Below are 22,236 nucleotides of genomic sequence, written 5' to 3'. Positions count from 1 at the left end.
AAACTGGGGTATCCTCAGTTCACAAAACTGGGGGGTAACATCTTCCTTAGCCCAAAGAACTGGAGTGATTCTGCTTTCTGTATTACACCACAAAACTGGGATAACCTTAACCCACTGAACTACATCACAAAGCTGAAGTATCCTCAATTCACAAAACTGGGGCAATTTCTTCCTTAGCCAACAGAACTGGAGTGATTCTGCCTTCTGTATTACATCACAAAACTGGGGTAACCTTAGCCCACTGTACTACACCTCAAAACTGGGGTAACCTCAGTCAAGTGTAATACAGCACAATTAACCCTGGTGCCAAACTCAAACAAAATCATTAAATATTTATTTATTATTGATTATATTTTTATATTTTTATTATCTTCCTTAAATCAATAATCACAAAAATGTTGTTGTTGTTGTTTGTGTTGTTAATAACATTATTATTCGTATCATCATTGTCATTATTGTTGTTGTTGTTGTTGTTTTTGTAAGATTTTTCAGATTAAATTTTATATTTTTAGAATTTGTTATATTTTTTTGCTATTTGTTCATTGTGAGTTTCTTTATGTATTCATTTATGTTTTGTTATTTATTTGTTGTTATTTGTTTGTTGTTATTGGTTTATTTGTTTATTATTATTTTCTTATTTCTGTTATGAAATCAATATTCAGAAAATTGTTGTTGTCAGGGTTGGAAGGAGTCACAGTGATGGAGCGTGAGGTTTGGTTCCTGTTTATCTCCAAGTCAATTCAAATCCAGCAGACATATGATTGAAAGCATTCCAAACATGACCATCCCATCTATTATTCAGCTATAGTCTATATAGTCTACAGTCTATATACAATAGCTCTTTAGCATTTAAACCGGCCACACCCAACCTAAATATTCTACATGTTTGATGCTAAAACCAGCCAGATTCAACCTATCACACCTGCCCTACAATGTCATTGTAGAAATAAACAATCACCTCGTTGAAACCTCAAATCTATGAGATAATGCGTGATTAATTGAAAACACCATCATCATCATTATTTAACATCTGTTTTCCATGCTCCTATGGGTTGCAGAGTTTGACAGAAGCTGACAAGGCCAGAAGCCACACCTGGTTCCATAATCAGTTTTGGCTGGTTTCCATGGTTGGATGCCCTTCCTAATGCCAACCGTTTTACAAAGTGTTCTGAGTGCTTTTAACATGGCACCAGTCATGACCACCTTGTACCATCAGCATACAGCAATGTTTCCCATGGTCAAATACAATTCCATCCCAGACCTAAGGTATTCCGTTCTCTCTTTATCCTTCATGATCTGACTGAAACTGCTATTAACACCAATCAGTAGTGTCTCTGTTGGGGATTCATCACAGTAAATGCATGACCCGTGGTTTCATTGTGAGCCAGCACGTTATTGGTGAACTGACAGACTTGACAAATACACTGTCTATAGTAGGAGACACTTGCAAAATGGCGCCAGATGATAGGACGGAACCTGAGATCACTTGGTTGGGAAGCATATTTCTCAAACACATAATATATTTGTGTATACACACATACACACAGATTATATATTTTATATATTAGTTAGATGTAAACATATATGTGTAGCAACCGTTACATAAGCTGGCCAGCAACCAATTAGCTGTAACGAAGGGCAATTAGATAAGCTGGTGACAGTGGCAATGGGAGGAGGTTTCACACCTGAGAAATCACCTGACACATGCATCTCGTTAACATAATTAACAACATTTTTGAAAATATTTAAAATATTTCAATGAAATAAAAACAGAGAATAAAGATAAGATATTAATTCTTTAATATTTGTATTATCAAACAGAACTGGTTATATATATATTTATAGATTTATGTACATATAATTAGTTATAGTTAATCTGTGAGAATATATATATATGTATTTATATATATACACACACACACACATATTATATTATGTTATATTATATTTATTATATTATAATATATATACACATGCACATATTTACATAGACAATTTGATGTGTGTATGCATGACAGGGTGTAAAAAAAACTGCCTGAAAAACGAGTCGAGTCAAAAATGGTGAATACCTGTAATAGACAGGGTCTGTGTGAGGACAGTAGCTTTTTTTTTTTATTGAGGTGGAGACCCTTTAAAAAGGGTCACTCATTTCTTTAACCATATTTCCATTGAAATATATTTCCTGCATGTCAAGTAATTCTTGAAAAAAATAATGAAGAGTTTAGTTAAAAAACTTGCTGTTTGAAACATCAAGTAATGTAGAGATATTTTTGTGAGAGGTTTTAATTTAAATCCTTTTAAAATAGGAAGTTTGTATGAAAACCATGAGACTGGTTGGTATGAAAGGAGTTAATGTCTTGTCAAGGATGATGACGATGATGATGATGACTTAACTTTTAAAGTCTACCGTCATCACAACCACCACCACAACCACTACCACCATCATCAACAGCTTTAATTCCTTATTCATTTTGGATACTTTAACATTTGAGATTTTTAAAAAGAAGTTCATGTGACAGGAAGTAGTTTAAAATATTTATTTAGTCATTTTTTTTCTTTTGTTCCTCCATAATTAACACGAGGAAGAGGTTGATTTAATTTTTTTGGTGCATGTCTTCTATTTGTTTAATTGTTCTTGTTTTGCCTTTCCAACCACTGACTCTCATTTACTGCCGACCCCTGAGATTAGAGTTACACTGCAGACCATGCAACAAAGCCCACTTGTTGAAAAGCATAAAACTCTGAACCACAAACTCGAAGGAGGGCAGCAGGGGCCTTGGTGGAGTTTTCACGAGGACCATGCCTTGCACCAGCATTTACAAAACCATCAGAGATTCATTAGAATTCACAGATGCACTCTGCTTTGTACTCCATTGTATTGCACCATACTCTTCCATCCTGGACTTCGTATATTTGTACCCCACAGTGATTTTGATGCCATGTGCTGTTCTCTCACTCAATAATAATAATAATGATGATGATGATATTATTTCTGACATAAGAACACAACAGGACCTGAAATTTGAGGGGAGGGGACTCCTAGTTGACTAAATTCATTGCAGTTCTTGACTCATTCTTTATTTTATTCGGCCTTAGAAGATGAATGAGGGGGGAAGAAACAAAAAGAGAAAAAAAATCCATGACAGAATTTCAACACCACAAGGTATCTATCTCAGTCTGATTCTCTGTTGTTTCTGCCTCCTACTTCTCCTCCACTAACAACAACAACAACAGTAACCACAACAATGTCATTAGCCACACCCAATGATGTGTTTTAAGTTTCACATTATTGTAGTTGTTGCTGTTGTCGTGCCCACCCCCACCGCCAACCCCTTCCCTTTTTCTCATCCTCAGCAACATTTTTTGATGCCAAAAAAATATACTTGACAGAAAAATAAATAAAATTTTCTTACAAAGAAAAAAAAGAAATGATAAAATATAAATAAAAAATGTTTTCTATAAACAAAAAAAAGATTAATTTTTCTTGAAAACAAAGTAAATAAATAAAATTTTCTTCAAAAAAAAAAATGTCTGCCTTCGATATATCATTAGAAATATGAACTGAAGCAATATTGATGGTGATGATGATGATGATGCTACTGCTGTTGATGATGATGATGATGATGATGATGATGGTGACTGTGGCAAATTAGAATGGTTTGAAAATTTCAACTGAAACTATGACACAGAAATAAATTGGAAGAGTTTTTCTCCTTAATACGATGAAGATGTTTACACTTTTGCCATATTTGGGTGGTGGGATGAAGGGGCAGGAATGGTTTATTGCAGGGAAACTGGAGGAAAAAAATGTGTGTGTGTGTGAGTGGAGAGGTGAGGTGGAGGTGAAGAATAAGGAGACCCAGGGAGGTTAAACATTAAATTTCTACTTTATGATTCTTTTTCTTCCCCCTCCACCACTTTTTGTCTTGGGAATGAAGAATGAGAAAAGAATTTCCCTTTGTATATTTAAACTCCTAAGACTGGACCAACATTTCTTGAAGAATTCATTTGGTTTAAACACACACACACACGTGTGTCTGTGTGTGTCTATAACACCTATGTATATATATATATATATATATATATATATATATATATATATATATATATATACATATACATATATATATAAACACACACATTCAAATATGCAGTGTTATTTAATATTCCTGTGTGTTTTCTCTCTTTTCCTTTTTCAGTTTTTTTCTTTGTTATTTTCTTTCTTTCTTTCTTTCTTCAAGAAAACTAGACAAGGTAGATGTGGAAAAGTGGAAACAAAGAATCAATAGTTAGCAGTCTTATGATTCTGATAGCTACTGTCCAACTAAACAATAAGACAGAAAGAAAGAGAGCAGAGATTGTGGATAGATGTGAATGTAAATGTGTTTGTCTGTGTGAATAGAGAGAGAAGGACATAGAGAGAGAGAGTGTGGGAGAGAGAGAGAGACATTGAAGTTTCAAGGGAGGAAAACAAAGAGTTCATATAAAGGGAGGTAATAATACACAAGTTAAAAAAAAACCAACAAAAGGCTGTGTACATAAAAAAAATCTTCATAGAAATAATAAAAAAAAAAACAAGAAATAAATAAAATGTCTCTTCTTCTTCTTCTTGTTGCCTTCTTTGTTAACAAAAAGAAGAAAATATAAAAATTCAATCAATTTATTTATCAGGTTTTTGATTGAGCAAGAATTATTTCTAAGTTTATAATTCTCCCCTCGTTCTTTTCACACGTCTCTCCATGACAATTGAGTTAGTAACAAAATGTTCTTCTCATACATGTGTGTGTGTGTAAGCCATTGTTTCCATATTATTATTATTATTATCATTAATTATTATTTTCATCATCATCATTGTTTCAGTTTCTTTAACATGCCATACTGGATTGTGACAAAACTTGAGTAATAGCTATCTACCCACTGTGTGTGAGTATATATATATATATATATATATTTATATATATATATATACATACATACACACACATATATACATTTATATATATACATATATATATATATGCATATCTATATTTACATTTATTTTATCAATATAATATATTCTTTTATTTCTATTATCATTATTACTATTATTATTGTTGTTGTTGTAGTTGAAGAAGTAATCCAAATAAATTGTCAGAAATTTCTCTTTGGCAAAACTTTTTGCTTTTTTTAAAATTTTTTTTTTTTTACATAATTATCCAAGATAAAATATATATGACATTATATCAAGATCTGTGTAAGTATGTGTATATGAGTGAATGTGCCTAGCCTACTGTTTCAGTGCTGTGTTGAGGGTTTGCTACTTGAGTAGAGACAAATGGAACAGACAAAAGTCCCCACATTCGCAGGCACAGGCAGACAAAAACAACAAACATTCCATGCAGGACACTGAGTTGATTTATCTGCACTATCTTGGTAAAGCACCACCTGGGATGCAGGAATATCGTGTCTCACCTGCCTCTGAGATGTACATTCCAACCTTATTGTCCCTTTGGTGCCTTACCAAATGGTCCTTGCGAGAGAAAGCGAACCCGCATAAATTACATTTAAAGGGTCTTTCTCCGGTGTGAGTCCTTTTATGAACAGTCAGGTGGTATTTCTGTACAAACCCTTTTCCACATATTTCACAGATGAAAGGTTTATCTTGGTTATGGCTTCGAACATGCCTCTCAAACATCTCACAGTTTGTAAACACTTTCTCGCAAATAACACACGTGAAAGTCTGCAGAGAGGGGCTATGGTTCTGGTTGTTTTTCTCATTGTAAGCCTTCATGCATTCTTCACAATCAAAATTTAAATTTTCTCCGTCTTGGAAGTCTGCATCCAGTGGACAAATGTTCTGACACATGGAACTGTCTTCATTTGGACACACAGACATTGGTGGAGTGTTCTGACTAAAATATTCACGATGTGTTTTCATGTGCCGAGTTAAATTACCGTTTGTCGAGAAATAGTTCTGACATATTGTACATCGGAATGAATTGTTATTTCTTTGTAATGGAGAATTGTTCAGATTTTGCTGGCTAATAAATTCCTCATGGATTTTCATGTGTCTCGTCAGATTGCCGTTTGTAGAGAAAACTGAACAACAAGTGTTGCAGCGATGGGATTCTTCAGTTTCGTATGGAACAACTGGGTTGCCGACATTTTGAAGATAGGTGTCTTCATGACTACGAAAATGCCTGGTCAAATCACCGTTTCTTGAGAAAGTGCGTGTACAAATGTTGCATTTAAATGGTTTCTCCTCTTGATAAAAAGCTAAATTTTCGTGTTCCTGCAGAACGGTTTCACCATGCGTCCTCATATGTCTTGTTAGATCTCCTGGTCGTGAGAACAATCGTTTGCATATTGGACAAATGATGGGTTGGTCTTCGAGATACGATCTCAAGCCATTCTGAGGTTCGTCTTTGAGACAAGGTCGTGGAATACTGCAATGTTGTTCATCCATACAACCCTTAGGGCTGCCATGGCTTTGACTATCAAAACACGGCTTCATTGTGAGTGGAGCGTGAGATGCTTCCATATGCATCTTCATATGTTCTGTCATATCTATAAACGTGGAGAACACACGTCGGCAGAGGCGGCAAGAGAATGCCATAGGGGGTTCTTCTGTACAACCACCGTTACAGCCGTATACATTGTGGGGCATGCAGGATTCAGTATGGCTCTTCATATGCCTAGTAAGGTCATTGTTTTGGGAAAATGCAAGTCCGCAGATGTTACATTTAAAGGGGTCATTATTATTACAATTGTTATTGATTTGGCTGCAGTTTTGGAGCAACGGTTCCTCATGGGTTTTGAAATGTCTGGTGAGATCCCCATTGCGGGTAAATTCAATGCCACACACATTGCAGAAAAACATGCCTTCTTTTTGATAGCAATGGTTGGGGCTGTTCTGGATGACCACTTCTTCGTGGATCTTCATATGTCTGGTGAGGTTACCGTTGGTTGAAAATGTAGACTGGCAGATATTGCATTTGAATACCTCTCCATTCTGGCAGTTGGCAACTTGAGATGGCTGATATGACGGCTCTTCGTGAACTCGAAAATGGCGCGTCAGATCACCGTTCCTTGAAAACACACGTTCACAGATGTTACACTTAAATGGTTTCTCATCTTGACACAGTAGATGAGGGTTCAAGTATTGTGGCTGTTGTTGCCTCGTGTCCTCTTCATGGAACCTCATATGTCGCATTAAGTCACCATTCCTAGAGAAAGTACGTTCACAGTAATTGCATTTGTAAGGTCGGTCTGAATCACAGACCACTGGTTGGGGCTGAGGTAAGGGTTGGGCCAGAGGCTGTGGCAGGGGCTGTGGTAGGGGCTGTGGTAGGGGCTGTGGTAGGGGCTGTTGTAGGGGCTGTGGTTGGGGCGGGGGCGGCGGAGTATACTCTTCCTGCGGAGAAATCTCAGTTTCATGATTCTTTTCGTGATCAATCAAGTTTATTTTCTGAGAGAATCTCAGCCCACAAACGTTACACTGGAACAATGGTTTCAGCAGTTTATTGGGCCTCTTGTGTGTTCTCTTGTGTTGTTTCAGATGGTTGCGGCGAGTGAAAGTCTTGCTGCAGATTTTGCAGTCGAATGACTTCATTTGCCGATGGGTTAGTTTATGTTTCTCAAGATCAAGGAAACCAGCAAATTCCTCGTTGCAAATCTGGCACCGATGAGAATTTTCCATTGTCTGAACACGAATGACAGCCGTGCCTTCCTCTCCTTCCTGTTCCAGTCGCTTGCAGTATTCCTCTTCTTCTTTGATCCGTTTCAGTCTTTGCTCCTCTTCTTCCTTGCTCTTCTCTTCAAGTCGGGCAGCGTCTTCTTCTTCGTCACCTACCTCCATACCCTCGCTGTCTTCGCTAACAACATTATTATTATCATCATTGAAATTATTATAATTAGTATTATTATTAATATCGTCATTACTACTATTTTCAGCATAATCATTAATGAGTTTCTTTTCGTTATTATCGCCAACGAAATCTGAGTTCATTTCACATGCTTCTTCTTGGCACGAAGAAGACATCTGCTCAACCAATTTCTCATTTTCTTCTTTCATCTGTTGTTCTTGTTGATGCTCCTGTTGTTGTTGTTGTTCATCTGTAGCTTCTTGTTTCATGTTGTTATCTCCTGCTTCTCCATTTTCTTCATTCGGGCCATTATTATTATCCACACTTTTTTTCCGTTCAACATTTGCGGCCCGAGATTTCTTTCGTCTTTTCAAATTGCTGCTTCGAGACATTTTTGCAAGGTTTTTTTTTAATTTTTCAATCGGCAAACATGAAGTTTCAAAAAAGAATTTTATATACAGATATTTATATATCTGAGTAACAAAGCAATATTTCAATCTATACAAATATCTATATCAATATATATATATATATATAAATATTTCACTCTACATCTGTTAACTCTGAGCAGACAGTGAAATGTTGTCAGAGGTGGTCAGAGAATATCTTGTAAAGTCTTAAAAACTGCAGCCGTTATTAGATATCAATGCTGGAGAATATTATAAAATATGTTATATATATATATACACATATATATATATATGTGTGTGCATTGATTCTGGGCCAGCTAAGAAAGTTTAATTGGAGTTAGAAATGAAGTAAGGAGAGATTGGTCAACCAAATATGTTTCTAAGATGTGTTTGTATGTCGTCTCTTCTTGTTTGATGGTGGAAAACATTTGAGAGTTAAATATCATCGAATCAGAGAAGATTGTTGGTTCAGATAGCAGCAGACAATTGTGGTTTTTTTACTTCTTCGGGATTACTGCCACAAAACAGCTTTCAAAGGTGCTTTCTCGTGTCAAACAAAGAAGAAATTCTGAAAAATATGAAAGACAAAATGAAAATTAAAAAAGAGATTAATAAAACTGACAGCAGAAAATAGATAATTTTAAGAAAATAATAAATTTTTCAGAAGAAATAAAAGAAAATAATGTGTATCTTATAACATAGACCATATCTATGTGATCTCTATAATTAAAATGCTTGCATAGTTGTTGTTCAGCTGCCGGTAAGCCTCTGATTAAACAAACCAATATTCAAAGGCATTCCAACCATGACCATCAGTCTGATTTTCAGAAACAGTGTACTCTGAATTGCATTTTCCCCACTTTGTGTAAGGTATTGCTTGCGAGAGATGTGGCTACTATATCTAGCAATTTGAGTGACCACTCTGAGCCTCTCTCTCTCTCAGGTAAGATGTCAGTATGTGGAGGGGTGGTGAGGTCAGTTGAGGTGCAGGTGGGGTGGGGAGAAATCAGCAGAGATGTCCAGGATGTGGTCAACACATCTTAGGTGTGTGTATGTATATATATATATATATATAAAAGGTCAGCCATACAGTTGACCTCTGTCACCCAAGCATGCAGGGGTTCAGCAAGGAATGTTTCTATTTCCTTTCTTTTTTTCTTTACAATAGTAGTAGTGGTGGTGGTGGTGTTTGTAATTAAGGTGTGGTTAGTTTCTGGGTCAGGTGAAACTCTTCCTTTTCTCCATTCCTCTGATCCAACTAGGTGTATATACACATGTATATATATTACTTATATGTATATATATATAATGTGTGTGTGTGTGTGTGCACGCGTATACATGTATGTATATAACATATGTGATGTATGTGCAGTATATGTTACACATACATGCACACAAATATACACATGCATGTGTCTACTTCAAAAAGGTATGACAACGACATCGACTACGACGACGACGATGATGATGATGATGATGATAGTGGTTATGGTAAGTAGTTTTAATAATATTCATAGGAAATATAAAAAGACATCAGATGACGATGGTAATAATGCCGGTGATGATGATGATGATGTGCGAAGAATAAAGAAAACAATGGTAGGAGTGGAAGAGGCCTCGATGGCATTGGCGGTGGTGGTGGTGTTTTATAGTGGTCATAGCGGAATGGCGGCGGTGGCGGAATACATCGGCAGCAGGGGTGGAGGCGGTAGTACCAGTGATAAGGCGATAGTAATGATGATGGTGGCGGCGGTGGAGCTTACACACTCCCCCCAACTTCCTCTTCAACACCACCGCCACCATCTAACTTTACGCTACTTTATCACACACGCCAGCGCGCGCACACGCACACATATATATTCATACACACACAACCTACTTTTTCGAATCACTCCCACTACTACCATCTTTCTCCCTCATCTCACTGTTGAGGGAGATAAAAACAATGGGAGAGGGAAAGAAGAGAAGGAATAAGCAGAGAAGAGAGGGAGGGAGTAAAAGAGAGAAAAAGACTCTGCGTGTGTGTGTGTGTGTGTGTATGTTGTGTGTGTGTGTGTGTGTGTATGTTGTGTGTGTGTGTGTGCGTGCGTGTGTATGTGTGCGCCCAAAACCCAGACTGCTAAGAATTCAATGACCTCCATCTCCTCCCCTTCTTCCTGCTACGCACTCCCTGTCTGTACGATCATATCTTTCTAATCCTCCTCTTTCTCTCCCTCACTGTAATTACATGCACCCACACACATAGAAGCATACAAACACTTACATATACATATCTATCTATCTATCTATATATATATATATATATATATATATACATATATTCCCTCTCTCTCCTCCCATTTTCTATCACTCTCTCTTCTTACCTCTTCTCTCTCTGCTTTCAAACCAAGTTTCCCTTCGTCCCCCCCCCGCCATCCGTCCATTTCTCTTGTCCTATTTATATATATAAACCTCTCTTTTTCTGCTTTCATTTATTTCATCATCGCCTTCTCTTCTCCTATCTACATCTATCTAAGTCTTATTCTACCATTTATCATCGTATATTTTCTATTTTCTTTCTCGATCAAAAACTCAAAGAGCAGACGATACCATCATTTTCCCCCTCCAGTCCTCCCATCTATCTATCTCTTCCACAATCTTTTCCTACTCCCTCTGTTTTTGAAGCCATTTAATAATACTCCCTCCTCCTTTCACTATTCTTTTACTCGTTTTCTGTCACTCTCTCTCTCTCTCTCCTCCATTCACGCTCTTTCTTCTCCCCCCTTGTCAGTCTCTCTCGTTTTATTTCCTTTCGTCTTGCTTTCTTTCTATTATTCTGCAAGTTTTTCCTATTCCCCTCTGTTAGTCTTACACGAGAAAGAGAGAGAGAAGAGACAGAAGAGATAGTGAGAGTGAGAGAAGAGACAGTCAGAAAGAGAAAGAGACACATAGAGAAGGAGAGAGAGAGAGAGAGAAACTCTAGCTTTCCCTTTCATGTTTTCTCCTTCTATTCCACATTCTCTCTCTTCCCACTCTCTCAATTCACTCTCCCTCTTATTGGCTACCACACCACACACACACACGTATACACACACACACACACATCCTCTTCCTTCCCCCCTTTCTCTCTCTATGCGCCAGAGTCATTCGGTTTATTTTCTCTTTTCTATTTTGTTATCTCTTCCATCTTTCTCTCCTTCTCTTCCCCCTCTCTCTAACACTATTACTATCTTATCAACCTCTATCTTCTCCCTCTTTCCCTCAAATACATAGCCTCTCTCTCTCCCCCCTTACTCTCTCTCTTCGATCTCTCAACTGTTTTTTCACCCCTATTTTCCATTAATTTTCCTATTTCTCTATATTTTTTAAAATCTCCTCTATTTTTCTTTTTTTTTCTTTTGCTACATCTCTCTCTTTTTATATTTTAGTTATTTTATATGCTTCTAGCTTCTTATATTATTGTTTTTTTAATATTTTTTGTTGCTTTCATTATCTCTAACTCCCCGTCTCTCCCCACCCGTAACTTTCTCCCCTCCTTTGTTCTATCGTTATCTGTCTGTCTCTTTCTACGTCTCTCTTTTCTCATCCTATCTCTATATAACTGTGCACTATCCCCCTCCTCTCCACACGTGTATCTGAGCTTTTAAATATTAAACACATACACAAAATGCACACGCACATACACACATATATATATATATATATGGTGAAAGAAAGAGAGTGGAAGAACAGGTCGGGGGACGTGAAATGTGTTCCTGTGTGTTCATGACGTCAACAGAGAAGAAATTGGAGAAAGAGTAAGAGAATACATAGGGAGAAAAAGAAAGAGGGAGAGAGAAGAGCGTTAAAAGAGGGAGAAAAGGGGAAAGAAAGACGTACGTTGATGTCACAAGAGACAAAACTCATAATTGGAAAACACCAAGTTGGGTCCAAAATTTCTTTTAAAAAAACCCTCTAGCCAGACTGTGTTTGTAAATGTGTAAATATGTATGTATAGTCAGGTATGTGTGTTAACATAAGTCTTTCTTAGTTCTATGAGTTTGTATAACAGTAAAGTCAGACTGCCAGAGAAGATATTAAAACGTCTCTGTTTATCGGATTTAAGACTCATCTTATCTATGTGATATATACCTTTTCTCTCTCTCTGTCTCATATGTATATATAAATAATAATTAATAGGATCTACAAAATCATGGAAATGGGCAAAGAGCATCATTTTGCTGTGGCTCAAATGTTGATCTTCAATTATCAACCTTTGAGTCAGAGCAAGATGCTGCTGCAATGTTTTGAGACGTCTTAGGCTGCTGCAGGAGAGTCTACAGAGACAGCAATCGCAGAAGCATTTTGGATGGACGTTTGGTCTGCAAAAAGCAGCGGTCAAATTTCCATTAAATCAGACCCACAACATCTGATCTTAATTGATTGGAAGTGTTATCTTGTACATTGTTTTGCTTTGGTATAAAAGATGGGCTACAGTAAATATTCTGCTCAATACCACAGATTTGCTTGTCAGTTGTTTGACCATAATCAGTTGAGCATGTCCCTTAGTGGCTGACGATATGTGCATCTCTGATCACGAGCAGAAGTAGTGGGGGAGCATCATAGCCATGTGTTGAGAGGAATTCTTTGGGGTTTGAATAATTCACTTTTGGAAACATGGGTGTTTTGCTCAACATCTTTAAACAAACCTTATTCAAAGACCTTTTGAACGGGATGGGCTACCCGACCTGAAAAAAATTCTAACTGGGCCCCACCTGCGAGGTCATGCGCTGTTTATCTTGATATGAGATCACCATGTTGCGTACATATGGTTGTGATGCATGTGCCTGGTGTACCCTTATCAGACGGGTAGTCATGATGGGTATAATGGGCTTCGTATATTTGGACCCCAGTGTCACTTTGATGGCATGCACTGCTCTCTCACTCAATAATAATAATAATAATAATAATAATAATAATAAAAATAATAAATAATAATAATAACAACTGAGAATGTTTTGCCTTTCCCTTTCTCTCTTTTTATTTATACTTAAACTTTCTCCTCAAACCATCTCATTCCTCCAACCACAAAGATATTCACCTATCTTCTAGAGAAGGCAGGGGTAAACCTTTCTTGAGATGCAGGCCACATAAGACATGGTACATCATCAGGTGGGTCATACTAATTAAAAAAACCAAGCTAATTTTTCATTAGATTTGCCATTCAGAAAGTCTCTCAGGTCACAATTTGTCCATGGCTGTTGTCCTCACAAGTTTTCTTTTCTTCATTCTGCATTGGCTAGTAGCACGTACATCCACCCCTCAATTTCTCCAGGAAGCTGATTTTCTCAGGTTTTCTGGTCAAACAAACTTCTTTAATTTTCTCAAACAACACTCTATTACGTATTATAACCATTTTCAAACTGTTTCAGATTCTTTTCTCCCTTTCTTTGGCTTGTAATGAAACTTTGAAATTTAGTGGAAAGAAAGAGACAAGAGAGACTGTTGTGATGGTCATCCATGCCTTGTAATTGGACAATTCCAACTTAAAAGAAAGGACATATGTGTGCTTGTCTGGTAGATGACATCCTTCAGAAAAAACAGCACTTCTCTCTATAGTAATCATGTGATTTCACTGTCACTCTACAGATTCAAAATGTCCACTTTTCTGAAATACTCTTTCTTGTACCGTGTCCCTTTAAGAGAACACACAGAACTCAGACAAGCAGCCATGTTTAGAAGCTGCTGTCTACTTTTAACTCTCTCCGTCTTTCTTGCTCTTGTCTTTCTTTATAACTTCTCCTCCTACTCTACCCCTATACTCTCCTACCACATGTAACTTCCTTATTAATTCTTGTTCTTTTCTTTCTTCCCTTACAATTACTTCATGTCCTCCTCCTTACCCTTCACACATCGCTCTCACTCTCTTCTTACACCACCACCATCGTCACACCAACACCCATTCAAACCCTTCTACATTTATTAGTTCCTTCTTCCTTTTCTTTTTTTTTTCGTTCTATCAGTCATCTCTTCCCACAACCCTTTATTCACTCTCTCTAACACACATACGTATGTGCAGACACATACTCTATAGGGAATGTGAGACAGGGACAGATAGAGTGAAAGAGAAGGAAAGAGAGACAAGAAGAAAGGAGGTATAAGCATGTGAAGTATGTCATATATACATACATACATACATACATATATATATATATATATATATATATATATATATATATATATATATATATATATATATATATACACACACATACACACTCACACATACATGCACAGGACTCAGTTCACCAAGCGTCTCCCCCTTCCTTTCACTTCTTATTCTCCCTCTCTTCCTCCTCCTCCTACCCTCATATTCACTATGCCACCTCTTCCCCCACACTCTTTATCTCACAACAAAATCTATCTTCCATGTTTTTTTTTCCCCTTTTTTCTGTTTCTCATTCACCTCTTCTTCTTTCTTTATTTCCCAACCTCTACTTTTGCCACCACCTCCCACCCCCCGCCATCGCCTTCCTACATCTATGTCTCACTTATTCTCCAGTTTGTTATTCTTTTTTCCCTTTACTTTTTCTCTCAGTACATCTCTTCCCCTCCTTCTCTCTCTCCCTCTCTTTCACTTAATCTTATTAACTCTATCTCTTCCTCCTACTTTCCCTCTCTACTTCTTTCAGTTTCCTCATCACTTCTCTCTCTACTCTTTGTATACATCTCATTTCTCTTTAGCTCACTGCATCTCCTCATGTGTGTGTGCGTGTATGTGTATATATGTATAGATATATATATATATATATATATATATACATATACATACACACACACATGTGTGAGTTGGTTTTTTTTTTGTTTCACACTCCCCCCCTTTATCTCCTACGAAATCTAGTTACTCTCCTTCTCTCCTCTCACTCTTCCTCTAGGACAAAATATTTTTCTCACTTCTATATATTATTCTGGTGGTGCGAAGGAGGGGACGGGGAGGGAGGACAACCACACACAAATATATACACATATTCACACAGACAACAATTTTTCAATTTATATACATATATATGTATGTATGTATGTATCTGTGTGTGTATATATATATATATATGATATATACATTCTCTTACTCTTACTTGTTTCAGTCATTTGACTGCAGCCATGAATAATATCATTGCCTAAGAAATGTCCCTTCCAACGCATGCCAGCTTCCAAATGCAGATGTAAAAACGGACGAGTGATAATCGTGTATGTATGTGTTTGTGTTATAAACCTGTAAGGGAGATAACTCCCTGTGTAGACTTCAAATAAGTGTACTCGGTCATTTAATATAAAGACGTGGAGGAAATAAGTTACAAAACTAAAAACAATTTACTAAATCCCTTTCGATAATGTACATCACCTTGACCACAGGTTCTCAAAGTGGGCTCTACCCCCTCCTCCTGGTGGGCGTTGAGATATATTCATGGCCAGATGCCCTTCTCTTTTGAGTTGCATCTCACATTTATCACCCAGAGACATGAGATATTCTAAAAATGCATATATGTGGCTAAGCACAGGCAAAGAAACTGGTTTCCCAACCGTGTGGTCTTGGGTTCAGCCTCACCACACAGCACCTTGGGCAAGTGTCTTTTGTATTATAAGCTCTGGGCCAATCAAACCCTTGTGATAGAAACTGAAAGAAGCATGTTGTGTGCCATGTTTGCATACGTATATATATGTATGTATGTGCATGTGTTTTTGTGATTGTGTGTGCCCCGCCCACCATTCTTTAACAACAGGTGTTGGTTTGTTTACATCCTTGTGACTTAGTGGTTCAGGAAAAGAGACCAATAGAATAAGTATCAGGCGTAAAAAAATAAGAACTGGGTCAATTTGTCTGAATGAACCCTTTTAGGTGATTGACCCACCATGGCTGAAATCCAATGACTCCAGCAAGTAAATGATAAAAATAAATATTTGTACGTGTGTGTATGCATTTGTTTGGTTAAAAACATGTCCCGCTATTTGTGTTGAAAAGGCCTTCAGTGTTCAACTGTAACTTATTTTATCGACCCTGCAAGGGTGAACAGCAAAGTCGACCTCGGTGAGATTTGAACTCAGAATGTAAAAACCAGAAGAAATATATCAGCAAGCTTTGTGTGCAGAACATTGCCAACTCTGCCAGACACAAGGCCAGCAGTTTCGAGAGGTGGGTGTCAGTCAATACCCCATCAACCGCAGTATATAACTGGTACTTTAATCTTACTGGCCCAGAAAGGATGGAAGCAAAGGTTGACTTTGGCAAGATTTGAACACAGAATGGAAAAAAAAAAGTAGGAACAAAACTTCAAAGCATTTTTCTCTGAGGCTCTGAAGATTCTGTCAGTTTAGAAGTTTTATTTGAATATTGGGAAATGAATGAAAGCCACAACATCATCTTTATTCAACTTAGGAAAATGACTGAAATGTTTGGAAAAATGCTAATTACTGTGTTTGTTTCAGTCCTCCTCCTCCTCCTCCCTATCATCCTCATCACCACCACCACCACCATCATCATCATAGTTGTGATGATAACAAGAACAACATTAACATCAGTATGTGTGGCCTCCACCACCTGCTACTACTGTAATTACTACTACTACTACAACTACTACTACTACTGCTGCTGCTGCTGCCACCACCACCATTACTTCTATTATTACCATTACAGACAACATACACACATACATAAATACACAGACGTAGATATGTATGTGTGTGTGTATATATATATATATAGATAAATAGATAAATAGATACAACTACACACACACACACACACACACACTTTTCCCATCCCTTCCTCATAAACCAGTCACTTTATCCTTGCCTACACACATGTACACACATCTTACATAGAAAATTAATCATACACATGCACACACACACACACACACACAAAGCTCATAAATCCACACACAACTTCTCCCTCTTATTTCACACTCATACTTCCCCTCTTTCTTTTTTTTTAATACACTTTCTCTTTCATTGTTGCACACACACACACACATCTCCACAAACTCATAAACATAAATACACACACACATATATATATATATATATACACACACACAAGCATCTACACAAACACATCTACACACACACATCTACATAAATACACACACACACATTTCAACTCTCCCATTCTCTGATTACAACAAAGTCTCTCTCTACATGTCTGTCCGTCTGTCTTTCTGTCTTGTTTCATTTTGCTTTCCCTCTTTTTTCTGATGATTACACACACACACACACACACAAAGTATACAACACGTACACACATATCTCAGCTTCACTCCCCGCCACCATCACTCCTTATAGCTTCTCCCTCTCTCTCCCTCTTTCTGCCACATTCACAGCACTCTATCTCTTTTTTTACTTTCTCTTTACAAATACACGCATTTATCACGCTCTTTCCTTCTCCCTCCTTCACGCATTCATTGTACAATTTCCCTCCACACACACATCATACTCTCTTTCCTTCACTTTCTCCTCCTCCTCCCACACAAAACAATCTTTCACACACTCTTCCTCTCCCTCCTGTCCCACCTCACATACATACATTACAATCGCCTTTCCTCCCCTCTCTCTCTCTCACTCTCTCTGTGTGTCTATCTCCACCACCGTCACCCTCATTAAGCAGTTCCTCTCTTTCACTCTCTCTCTCAACAGTTCTGTAGTCCCCTTTCTTCTACATTATCCCCCTCTCTCTGCATGTCTCTCCCACCACCTCTGCCTCATCCCCTCCATCACAGCTCTTCTTTCTCCTCCATTCCTCCACCAACCCCTCTCTACTACCTACATTCATTATTTCCCTAATTCTCTCTCTCCTCCTTCCTCATACTACTACTACTCCTACTACTCATATCCCTCCCTACCACTCTATCATGTTACTCCACCCCTCTCCCTGTTTTCACTCCATCTCAACCTCTCATTAAAACATTAACTGTTTCATAAACACAACCCCCCTCCCCAAACATACATCTATGTGTGTGTATTTGTGTATATATATATATATATATATATATGTATGTATATATATATATATATATATATATATATATATATATATATATATATATATATACATGTATATACACATAAGATATATATATATATATCTTATATATACATATATGTGTTTGTGTGTATGAGTGTTTACATTATATGTATATCTATCTATCTATCTATATATATATATACATGTATATACATACACACACATATATATACGAGTGTATATATATATATATACACACTCATATATATACATACATACATATGCACACACATATATATGTATATATGTGTGTGTATATAAAACTACTTCAAAACTGAATATCTGGTTAGCTATTTGTATATCTAAGATATACCTCTTCTACCGCCCTGTTTCTTTACTTTTATCTATCTGTCTGTCTGTCTGTCTGTCTGTCTGTCTGTCTGTCTATCTATCTATCTATCTATCTATCTATGCATTTACTTATTTCTGTTAAGAAATAAACAAGCCTGGTGTTGTCTCCAGGTGGATATTCACTCCACTTCACATCAACCACTTAACTAGTACAGAACTAAAGCTATGTCCAATACTCTCTCTGTCTCTCTCTCCACACACACAGTATTATTACTTTATGATGTGAAAAGCCTCTTGGATTGAAATGATCCTTTTTACAATCTGGAAAGACGTTTCTGAGCCCCTGACTATGACGGAGCCTCTACCTAGTCACTCTCCTTGCTAGAAATAGCAATCAGACCATCCTCAAATCATATTCTACAATCTTACAAAAGAAAAAAATTACAAGATAATCTATGTGGCTTTTTTTGAATTGCTAGAAATCATAGACAAATCCCCTCATATCACATTCAACTACTTTGAAATGAGGACACACTGTATAATGGGAAATGGATGTGAAATGACAATGGTGTATATGTGTGCGTATGCATGGGCATGTGTGTGTATGCATGCATGAATGTGTGTGTGTGTGTGTGTGTTTTTTTTTTTTTGTCTTTCACAGCTTGACAAGTGGTACTGTTTGATTCGGTCCCAAATGACATAGCAGTTCGGCAAACAAAAGAAAGTAGATTCAAAAATAAGTACCAGAGTCAATTTACTCAACTAAAGCTCTTCGTATTAGTGCCCCAGCATGGCCAGAGTCCAATGACCAAAAAGAACATACAGCAGATGAGATAAAACTCACCTAAGAAAAGAGGCTAGCCACTATGAACAATAGCTTCCCTCTATAGCTAGATGAATACTTGAAGAACATGGACCTTTAACCAAGGGTCTTTTTGGCCCAGGAGGGGAAGATCTAAAACAGCAGGAAGTGAGGTGGCTTTAAACTTAAATTTCTGTAGTTGTTTCCCTTTTACTGTAAACCCGCAACTTATTGTCTGAGGATGAATAAAATCTGAATGAATAGGGTTTCTGGGCAGTGGGGAGAAGAAAGGGAGTTGTGAGGTTCATTACTTGTTAACATGTACATGTATTTGTGTGTGTCTTTATTTCTCTGATAGCCTGTGTCTGCAGCTGAGCTTAATATGGTTATACCCTAAAGAAATTGTGTGTATACACACACACACACACCCAAGTTCTATCCACCCCAGTCTTCCTTGGTGACATGTATATCTCAGTCTCTCCTGACAAAAACTGTGGGGTGTTGAGAGAGAGAGAGAGAGAGAGAGAGAGAGAGAGAGTAGGAAAAGAGAGAAAGATGATCAGGGAGAATGTTGTCAGTGGTTGTGGTGGTGAGGAAGAGGCAATAAAGAATGTATATCACTACTCCTACTGTACATCTCCTTTCACTACTACCACCACCACCACCCACCACCACCACCACCAGGAAACTAGTCATTCTTATTCTGTGTGTTACACTCCTCTCTCTCCCCCAGCCCTACACATCCACAGATAGGACAACAACAACATCAACAACAACAGACACACTGAATGAGTCATATTATGTGTATGTGCATGCACGCGTGTGTGTGTGTGTGTGTGTGTTTGTGTGAGTGTGTGTACAATCCTGTTCTTTAATCTACATTAGTATATAAATATATATATAATCATGTGTGTATGTGTGTATGCATATATATATCTATATCTATATCTATATCTATATATATATATATATAAAAATAAATGATTTCATATATATATACATATATATATATACATACATACACACACATACAACAAATGGTGCTAAATCCTTATCTCTTATACATTTATATGTACACACACACACTTCTCCTTCTCTGTGTCTGCCTCTCTCTCTCTCTCTCTCTCTCTGTCTATATATACATTCTACACACATATGTGTCACTAAACATAATCAAAAGTGATCAATACTAATTCATTGGCCCTAGTGTTTAGTTGTTCGTTTCTGTTGTTAAGTGTGTAGTCAAACCCTGGATAGAATAATAGTCCATTGCAGTCAACTTCCCCTGAGACATCTGCAACATTGCATGGAGAAACTCAAGTAAATGAAGGGAAGATCAACAAAGAGGATCTACTCAGAGCAACAATAGTGAAACCGGCCCTGAACAAACGCTGGTCTTCCACCATCACCACTACCACCACATAAAAAAATATGTTAAAACATTTTGAGTATTGTACAAGTATAACCCAATTTATTTCACTTAAATTTTAACAACCAGATCTTATATGGACCCCAAAGGGCCATGTGGTCCCTGGTTGGGAACCACTGGATTATGTGTTGGATACTTCAATGGGATTCAACTAAGCAGAGGGCTTCTAATGTCTGCTTTGCTATGGTTTTTTATCATTCTGTTGAATGCCCACCACTTCGTAGGAGCACACCCAGGTGCCATTTTTTGTTTTCATGACTGACAAACCACAAGACAGGACCCTTTCATAGAGAGTGGATGCAGTACTCAGGGAAGGGGCTTTGTGCCAGGTGTCGAGAAGCACAAGAACAGGTGTTTTGCTGTAGAGGAGACACTTGGGTGGCACTCCGTTGGTTACGACAATGAGGATTCCAGTTGATCCAATCATTGGAACAGCCTGCTCATGAAAGTGCAAGTGGCTGAGCACTCCACAGACACGTGTACCCGTAACGTAGTTCTCAGGGAGATTCAGCGTGACAGAATGTGACAAGACTGGCCCTTTGAAATATAAACTACTCCTTTTTGCCTGCTGAGTGGACTGGAGCAATGTGGAGTAAAGCGTCTTGCTTAAGGAAACAAAACGCATCACAGGGAATTGAACTCATGTCATTACAATGTTTATGGAAGACCAGCAGTCAGCCATGCAAACCAGCCTCCCCTCCCCATGCCACTGATGTTATCCAAGGGAAAGGCAAAGGGGCCGATACTGCTTGGCACCAGTGATGTCGCAACTCATTTCTACAGCTGAGTGAACTGGTGCAACGTGAAATAAAGTGTCTTGCTCAAGAACACAACACATGGCCTGGTCCAGGAATCAAACTCACAACCTCATGATTGTAAGCCGGACACTCTAACCAGTGAGTCATACGCCTTCACACACATATATACGCATGTATGTGCATACATACAAATTCAAAAACATATGTGACAACATATCTATTTGAGGTCTCTAGCTTTCTCACTCTTATCTTATTCTCTCTCTCTATCTCACCTGCTCTCCTCTCCCCCTCTCTCTTTACTTCTCCTTATCTGTCTCTGCCTCTCCAACACTAATTCATCCCAACAGTTCCCATTCATTCTTCATAGGAGGGGAAGGTGGGGCAGTGGGTGGGGGTTAAACTCTATTCCACATGGCCTCTCCAACCACCTGTCACCAATCCTCCTACTGTCACCTGCCTCTTACACATTGCTACCACCGCCCCTGCCGCCACCACCACCACCACCACTACAAACAACAACAACAATACTGCATACACACATATTATATATATATACACACACACACGTTCACATGTGTGTGTGTGTGCGTGTTTGTAGAGAGAGAGAGAATACAGGTCTCCATCTACCTTTCCCTTTGATTTCCTTTTTATCTCCCCTCCATC

At 37.8% G+C, this 22,236-nt stretch overlaps 1 protein-coding gene across 1 annotated transcript in view; it reads right to left on the bottom strand.

The window, feature by feature from the left end:
• Positions 1-1,783: 1,783 nt before the first annotated feature.
• Positions 1,784-22,236, bottom strand: part of LOC106870072 (zinc finger protein 271) — a 45,981-nt gene continuing 25,528 nt past the window's right edge. The window contains exon 2 of the mRNA XM_014916043.2: positions 1,784-8,825. Within this exon, the coding sequence (XP_014771529.1) occupies positions 5,408-8,239 (2,832 nt within the window). The 5' untranslated portion in view covers positions 8,240-8,825 and the 3' untranslated portion in view covers positions 1,784-5,407. The remainder of the gene's footprint in view (positions 8,826-22,236) is intronic.

Source organism: Octopus bimaculoides, chromosome 14 (assembly GCF_001194135.2).
Source record: "Octopus bimaculoides isolate UCB-OBI-ISO-001 chromosome 14, ASM119413v2, whole genome shotgun sequence".
Taxonomy (NCBI): domain Eukaryota; kingdom Metazoa; phylum Mollusca; class Cephalopoda; order Octopoda; family Octopodidae; genus Octopus; species Octopus bimaculoides.
This window is presented reverse-complemented; position numbering and strand designations above follow the sequence as displayed.